Below are 6,957 nucleotides of genomic sequence, written 5' to 3' on the forward strand. Positions count from 1 at the left end.
TCCAATGTCAACGAGAAAGACCCTTTTTTTTTGTGTGTGTGTGTGTAAATAGAGTCATCTTTTTTATTGTGTTTGACATTGTTTACAAAAGAAGAAAATAATCCCAAGAAACAATATATGTTGTACGACGTTTAGATTTTAATTTTGTGAAATCCTATAAATTAAATCCTATTCACTCTCTCTCTCTCTCTCTTTTTCCTTTTCCTCCTCCTTCTTTTTTTTCCTTATAACTCATGTTTCTCATTCATAGAATATACCTCTTCATCCTCACATGTACACTCTTTTCCACACTCAATGCGTCCAAGGAGACACCACCTACCGTTGCACAACCCGACCTGATGAAAGAAGAATCTGATAATTACATTGTTATTTTTAAACCAAATGTACCAACCCTTCATATCAAGAACCAGATCCAAAAGATGAATTTACATCAGGTCAACCATACACTTGTCGACACGAAAAATCATACCTCCTTGACGACAGATTATAATTCCATTGGTCAATTCAAATGGTATTCTGCTCAATTTCATACAGAAGCCATTGAAAACCTTTTAAAAAAGAATACGACCGATGATATCGTTCATTATTGGGTGAAAGATGCCAAGTTTTCATTACAGGGATTTGTACAGACTAATCCTCCCAGCTGGGTAAACATGTTTTTACAAAACTTTTTTTTTTCTTTTGCTGGGCTTAACCCTCTCTTTTTTTTTTTTTTTTTTTTTTTTACTATCTGTCAGGGTTTAGACAGAATTGATCAACGCACAGGTACCGATGGCAATTACAAATTTCCAACTGCTTCGGTAAGAACTTTTTTTTAAAGTGAGAAATGAGAGTGATTTTTTTTTTTTTTTTTTTTTAATAATAAAAGTTGTAAAATTCATAGGGTCATGGTGTGACAGTGTATTTAATGGATTCAGGCATCAATGAAAACCATATTGACATTGCAGGCAGAGTCAAGATTGGTAAAACCGTTGTAGGTGACCCGAATGACGCTTCGGATATCAATGGCCATGGTACCTTTGTTGCCGGTGTCTGCTGTGGAACCAAATACGGTGTTGCAAAAAGTGCGGAGATCGTGTCTGTGAAAACATTGGACACGGATGGAAATGGAAGACTCTCTGATGTACTTGTCGGACTCGAATGGATTGTTGAACAACATCGAAAGGATCCTAATGCAAAGTCCATTGTCAAGTAAGAAAGAAAAAAATACAGATACAGATAGAGATTTATATACACACTATTTTTGTAAACTGACATATTCTTTGATATAGTTTGTCTCTGGGAGCACTGTATAGTCAGGCTACCAATGATGCCATTGCACAAGCCATGAGTTTAGGTATCCATTTTGCAGTGGCAGCTGGAAATTATGGTGAGGATGCTTGTCTTTACAGTCCTGGTAGTACACCTGGAGCCATTACCGTAGGAGCCATCGATGAAGATGATTCAGTTTCATACTATTCTAATTTTGGCAAGTGTGTCGACATGTAAGACAATTCCATGTATCCCTTGTGTATACGCACATGTTTTGATTGATTTATATATATATCTACAAAAAAAAATAGTTTTGCTCCAGGTACAAACATCAAATCCATTTGGCCCACCTCTAATTCCGCCACACGTACATTATCAGGCACTTCCATGGCCGCACCTCGTACGTTAATATATATATATATGTGTGTGTGTGTGAGAAATAAAACTAAACAAGTTAATATAGACGTTGCGGGAACCATGGCACTTATGCTTTCACAAAACGACTTTTCACCTGCAGAACTTGCCAGTCATTTAAAAAAAGTGTCGAGTTTGATCACGGAGAATTTTACGATTAATAACACGGGTAGTTTTTACAATGAAAACAAGACGGTGATTGATAATGCGATTGATACAGGATATAAAGTCAAGGGCCGACAAAATCAAAAGACCTTGGTCAATATTTTGTACAATTATCCAACGGATGGTAAAGAGAATTGGATTTATGGTCAAGCACTCAGTCAAGCTAGCGAGAAATACCCCTTTGTTGCATTTATTAGTGCAATCCCATTCATTGCATTCATTTTCTTTTTCCTTTAAAAAAAAAGAATACACACATTTAGACTATATCCCCCCCCCCATACACACACATTTGGACGAACTAAAAAAAAAAAAGTTTCAATGGAACAAGTCGTACAAAGCAAAAAAAAAAAAATCTGTAATTCGTCATCATCCTTTTGTACAGTGCGTCCACTCTCATTTTAAGACGCATTTTTTTATATGAATATGTTTATTAATAGAGACGCCTCAATCTCACTTCTTTATTAATACATCTATTCCAAAAAGGTTTTTAGGATGTCGGATCTAGCCTTGACAGTCGCTAACAGAGACTTTCTTGCAGGCTGATGCAATACACCGTCTTATCCAGCGGATTTCTTTTAAATATCACTTTTGACTTTGGGGCCCAATTCTTTTTTTATAGGGTTAAAAAAGGCGAGTACGGCGGCATGAATAGTAACCCCCCCCCCTTTTTTTTTTTATATAGCTTCTACTACCAATGTAGAGCGATGGATTCTGCAATTATCTAAAGCAATAAAAAAAATTTCTTGTCATGCCTGTCTAGCACATCCATGACAGCCTCAACAAACTTGGCAATAGGATAGGCATTAGTTCTTAAGGGGTTTGACATTGGATATATCCGTAGATTTTTTTTTTTTTTTTTTAAAAGTAGATTAATTTATTGAACATTAAAACTATAAACTTTAATACTGGTTTGCTAATCATCATCATCAACTGGTTTTTTTTTATAGTGTGCTCTTTTTAAACTTGCTGGGGAGGTATAAACGGTGAAGAATCCATCTCTCTTTCCGACTTCATAACATTCTTTCCAATTCATTGGTTTTGATGATCTTTTAAACTGAATAACATAATCCATGTCACTTTTTGGAATGTCTAGCTCAGGTAAAATTGCATCGTTGTTGTTATTAGCCTCAAATTCATGGATAAGATTTAATCCTGCTTCAGGTAAATCCAACGGCGCTGGCATAGGTGACGTGCAAGACAAGTCCTTCTTACTATACTTTCGTTTGCAAGTGTCTGTATAAAGACATCCATCTTCAGCATAAGACAATGCACGCTTCTGAAGTAAACCTTCGGGCATAGCAGATATTACTTCCTTTAACTTTGTAAATTGCTTGTTTGTTTGATTGCACACATCCGAGCATTAATTCACCACCAAGAGTCACCACCTCCGAGCATTGATTCACCACCAAGAGTCACCACCTCCGAGCATTGATTCACCACCAAGAGTCACCACCTCCGAGCATTGGAGCACCACCAAGAATCACCGCCCCCGACTGGTTCTTCTGCTTTTTCTTTTTCAGCTTGTTCCTTGGCAATTTTATACAACATTTGTAAAGTTGTATCGTCTTTATACTCAATGGACATCAACGAGGCTTTTTGAAAGCATAAAAAAATACCAATGGCCAGCAAAGGCAGAAGAGGAAGTTCCTTGTTATCTTCACCGATGGTATCACAATCTATGATCAAGCATTTTTCTGCCCAATGGTCACATACGAGTTGTTTGGCAAAATTATGCTGCGTGGCGTTAAACTTCGATTTGATGTTATTGCAGGTTTTGCCAATGCCAAATACGAGGATGGATGGCTTTATTTTATACTCCTTCTCCACGTGTAAAGCGTAACCAACCAAACGGTCAACAAAATGATGATTTATATCACGCTGAATCTCCACAAGTACAGGAGGTAGATCAACTGAAGCAATGGCGGGTGCATATAGAACATCGGATTGGGAGCCGTCTAGCCATTCTGTTGGACGTGGAGTGTAGAAGTGGAGGGCCCCACGTGCTATATAAAGGGAAATGTCTAGACCTCCGTATTTTTTTTTCAAATGTATTTTTCTTTTATACCAACTTACAGTAATTCTGGCTAAGACCAGAAGGCCAGTATAAATAAAACTATTTACAGTGCATTCACAGCCATTCACAGCCCCAGAGTTTCCAAAAAAAAAACTCAAGAAACCTGCTATAGGAGGTCGCCCTCCTGTAGCAAAGACTAGCCGCAGCAATGTATCTTTTTTTTTCGATTTTAGCGTCTTTTGAAAGAAACAGAAGTGTCATTACTAACTCACCTTTGTACATTATCAGTTACTTTCATTCGATAGAGAAATGTTAAAGGAAAAGAAAAGGGCAGGAAAGAATAAAGTGTGTGAACCAGCTTTTATTTTAGGGCTGATAAACAAGAGCTTATGTCAGAATGATTTAATTGCTTGTTTCATCATCCATCATGTTTGGGCCTTTACTTAAAATAGAAACATATGCAAACAACTCCCCCAAGCAAAATCAAAACTTGGTAGTTGTATATCTGCGTTCCAGTAGTAGATTGTAATGACAGTGAAGCAGATGTTATGGAAAACAGTAATCGATCATCCTATGAAGTTTAGACGATGTGGCATGTCAATCGACGTGTGATTCTAAAAAATACGTTTGAAAAAAAAAAAAAAAAAAAAACGGAGTTCTAGACATTTCCATATAAAGCTCAAGTAAGGATCTTTATTTTATTTTATTTTTTGAGCTCAACTGAGGGAAGAAAGATACACTTACAAATCAATGTTGTTGTTATGATAGTTATAACTTCTTGGTCGCGTAGGATTAATTTTGACATTAAATCAGAACCAGGTAGTTTTTTGGGGGGAGCGTGAATAGTAACAGGTTTGGATCTAGACAAAAAGCAATTAGACAGACAAAAAAAAAAGACTGAAATAAGTGAAAGAAGCACAATAGATTGCCATCGTGAAGGAAACGAAAAAGCGGCACCGGTGCCCACCTAAGAAAGACTTTTAGAGGTGCCCACCTACAAACTATAACTAGTCACAGGTGCCCATTTTTCTTTCTGGGCACCGGTGCCCACCTATGAAAGGCTTTTAGAGGTGCCCACTTAAGAACTATAACTAGTCACAGGTGCCAATTTTTCTTTCTGGGCACCGGTGCCCACCTATGAAAGGCTTTTAGAGGTGCCCACCTAAGTTTGAAATACAACAGGGTACAATAATTCAATTTTAATTGATTCGTACAAAAAGTATACTTCCACTGTCGAAATCATGGATGAAAAAAAAAAAGCGTGTTGTCAGGGAAGCTTCAGCAATGATCAGGGGGTTTGTTTGGGGGAATACCCAGTTCCATCACTGATGTTGACAGTCCACCCCAATTCACAGACGGTGATCCTGCTTGTACTATAGAGCTGTTCATGTTATTTTTTAACAACATGTCTGTTGAATTCAAAGCACGAATCGGAGGGTTGAAAGACAACGTGAGTCGCATTCAACACTGCTCTGAAACCCACGAACACAATTACATCAGTGATACACGTTTCGCAGATCTTTTGGACATGGATGACTTGATGCGAGACTTTTTATTAGAGACGCAAGAGTATAACTCGGAGGAGGAGCAAGAAAAAGAATTTTGTTCCGTTCTTTTACATCATTTAGTTGTCAGAGAGAAGAAATTCCCCCTGCACATACGAAACTGATTGTAAAGGAACGGTAAGCGCAACAAACGAGATAATTGACTCTCACACACCTCCCTTTCTTTTTATTACCGATCCCACCAATTTTCGTAAGACGCCATGAATCATTTTCAAGCAACAACGCAAACGCCAACATAAACCGCTCTCACATTTATATTTTCCAGAAAATATATCATTAACTCAAAACTCTCAATACCAATTACACGAGCAGAGTTTACTCTACCTCTTCAACAGGAGAGCATTTCTTTACAGTCTGTTACAAAATCATCGATGGCATTAATTTTCTCGTTCGTATTGACAATCTCGACAAGCAAATCAAAATCATCACGTCAGACATGAACAAAGCCCGACAAATCATTAAAAGATGCCGTGGCACAGTTTATGCCTGTTACAAAAAAAATCTTATAGACATTTTCTTTCTTTCTTTTCTTTTAAAATATATATTATAATTAATAAACATTTAGACAAATTCACTTTACATTAAATTCATGCATCTGTGCGATATATGTCTGAGTGATCGTTTTTTCCTATAAATTTCGGTTAAATTAAATCCCGCAAAATTACAACAACATTTTTCCCCCACCCTCCCATAGCATTGGACGTACAGGAGGGGTGCTTACGAAGAGCATCACTCAACACAGTTCTACAATTGAAAAGCATACGGGAGATGGTAGGCTGTAACCACCATTGAAGCCAGTGACGCACGTTGGGGGAACTCCCCGGATCATTGACTAGGGCCGTCTCAATGAATACTTCTTCTACGGTTGTCTTCAGCAATTTGTAAGTCAAACGACATAAATTGGGTTGACTTCTCGGGCAGATAAAAGTGAGTGATTGGATACAATACGTTGTGCAGATTGCTTTCCAATGCATGTAACAGCCCTTCAACAAGCGCGTAGGTAAAATACCTGAATTGGGGTGAAGCAAGACTTGAAGGCCTAATAAAATCCTTCGCGCTGGGCTTGGGAAAAAGTCCATAATCATTCCCAAAAAAAAAAAAAAAAAATTGTCAGCTTTGATTACGAATTTCTCGAATAAAGCTTTTAAAGTAAATTTCAAATTGTTCAGCGTCAAGCTTCTTGATGATAGCCTGGAAAATGACTCTTTTTCATCTCAGGCACAAAGATAACTGTTGAGCAGAGATAGAAACCCTTTGGAACCGCCCTTAAATGTTACATCCCGTAATCATCGGATAGTTCTCGAATGGCAAAATTTAGCCATTGCCATTTCGGGACAAGAGAAAATGATACCAATTTCTGCTGAAATGATATATTTCAAGGAATTCATCTTTCGATCTTAACGAAATCCTCTAAACAAAATCTGTTTCCTTTGACGAGAGCCAAGCCATTTCTAATTTTGGCTGCTCAGAGTTCGTGCTTTGTTCTCTCTCTCTCTCTGTTAAGGAAGCTATATCCGACATCCTAAATCTTTTTTGGAATAGATGTAT

At 37.6% G+C, this 6,957-nt stretch overlaps 3 protein-coding genes across 3 annotated transcripts; 2 read left to right on the plus strand and 1 right to left on the minus strand.

Annotated features, from left to right (window-relative positions):
• Positions 1–21: 21 nt before the first annotated feature.
• On the plus strand, positions 22–2,222 carry EV154DRAFT_165915 (peptidase S8/S53 domain-containing protein). The gene is made up of 6 exons (XM_051594181.1): positions 22–647; positions 738–800; positions 884–1,191; positions 1,272–1,484; positions 1,563–1,651; positions 1,715–2,222. The coding sequence occupies exons 1-6, from the start codon at positions 234–236 to the stop codon at positions 2,065–2,067; spliced, it is 1,440 nt and encodes a 479-aa protein (XP_051450200.1). The 5' UTR covers positions 22–233; the 3' UTR covers positions 2,068–2,222.
• Positions 2,223–2,690: 468 nt separating this feature from the next.
• EV154DRAFT_546544 (uncharacterized protein) lies at positions 2,691–4,804 on the minus strand. The gene is made up of 3 exons (XM_051604699.1): positions 4,589–4,804; positions 3,325–3,833; positions 2,691–3,160 (listed from the first exon to the last, which is right to left on the minus strand). The coding sequence occupies exons 1-3, from the start codon at positions 4,647–4,649 to the stop codon at positions 2,744–2,746; spliced, it is 987 nt and encodes a 328-aa protein (XP_051450201.1). The 5' UTR covers positions 4,650–4,804; the 3' UTR covers positions 2,691–2,743.
• On the plus strand, positions 4,805–5,849 carry EV154DRAFT_557245 (uncharacterized protein; the record flags this gene model as incomplete). The annotated part of the gene is made up of 3 exons (XM_051605414.1): positions 4,805–5,413; positions 5,473–5,526; positions 5,675–5,849. Exons 1-3 carry the CDS (start codon positions 5,232–5,234, stop codon positions 5,847–5,849), a joined length of 411 nt encoding a protein of 136 aa, XP_051450202.1. The 5' UTR covers positions 4,805–5,231.
• Between the last annotated feature and the right edge of the window lie 1,108 nt (positions 5,850–6,957).

Source organism: Mucor mucedo (assembly GCF_025094135.1).
Source record: "Mucor mucedo strain NRRL 3635 chromosome Unknown EV154scaffold_280, whole genome shotgun sequence".
NCBI lineage: Eukaryota > Fungi > Mucoromycota > Mucoromycetes > Mucorales > Mucoraceae > Mucor > Mucor mucedo.

Coding starts and splice junctions, on each gene's coding strand:
- EV154DRAFT_546544 (XM_051604699.1), bottom strand. CDS start 4,649: ATGTCAAAATTAATCCTACGCGACCAAGAAGTTATAACTATCATAACA. Junction 3,834..4,588: donor CATAACAACAACATTGATTT/GTAAGTGTATCT, acceptor CCCTTTATATAG/CACGTGGGGCCCTCCACTTC. Junction 3,161..3,324: donor AAGAAAAAGCAGAAGAACCA/GTCGGGGGCGGT, acceptor CAAACAAACAAG/CAATTTACAAAGTTAAAGGA.
- EV154DRAFT_165915 (XM_051594181.1), top strand. CDS start 234: ATGTTTCTCATTCATAGAATATACCTCTTCATCCTCACATGTACACTC. Junction 1,192..1,271: donor AATGCAAAGTCCATTGTCAA/GTAAGAAAGAAA, acceptor TCTTTGATATAG/TTTGTCTCTGGGAGCACTGT. Junction 1,485..1,562: donor TTTGGCAAGTGTGTCGACAT/GTAAGACAATTC, acceptor AAAAAAAAATAG/TTTTGCTCCAGGTACAAACA.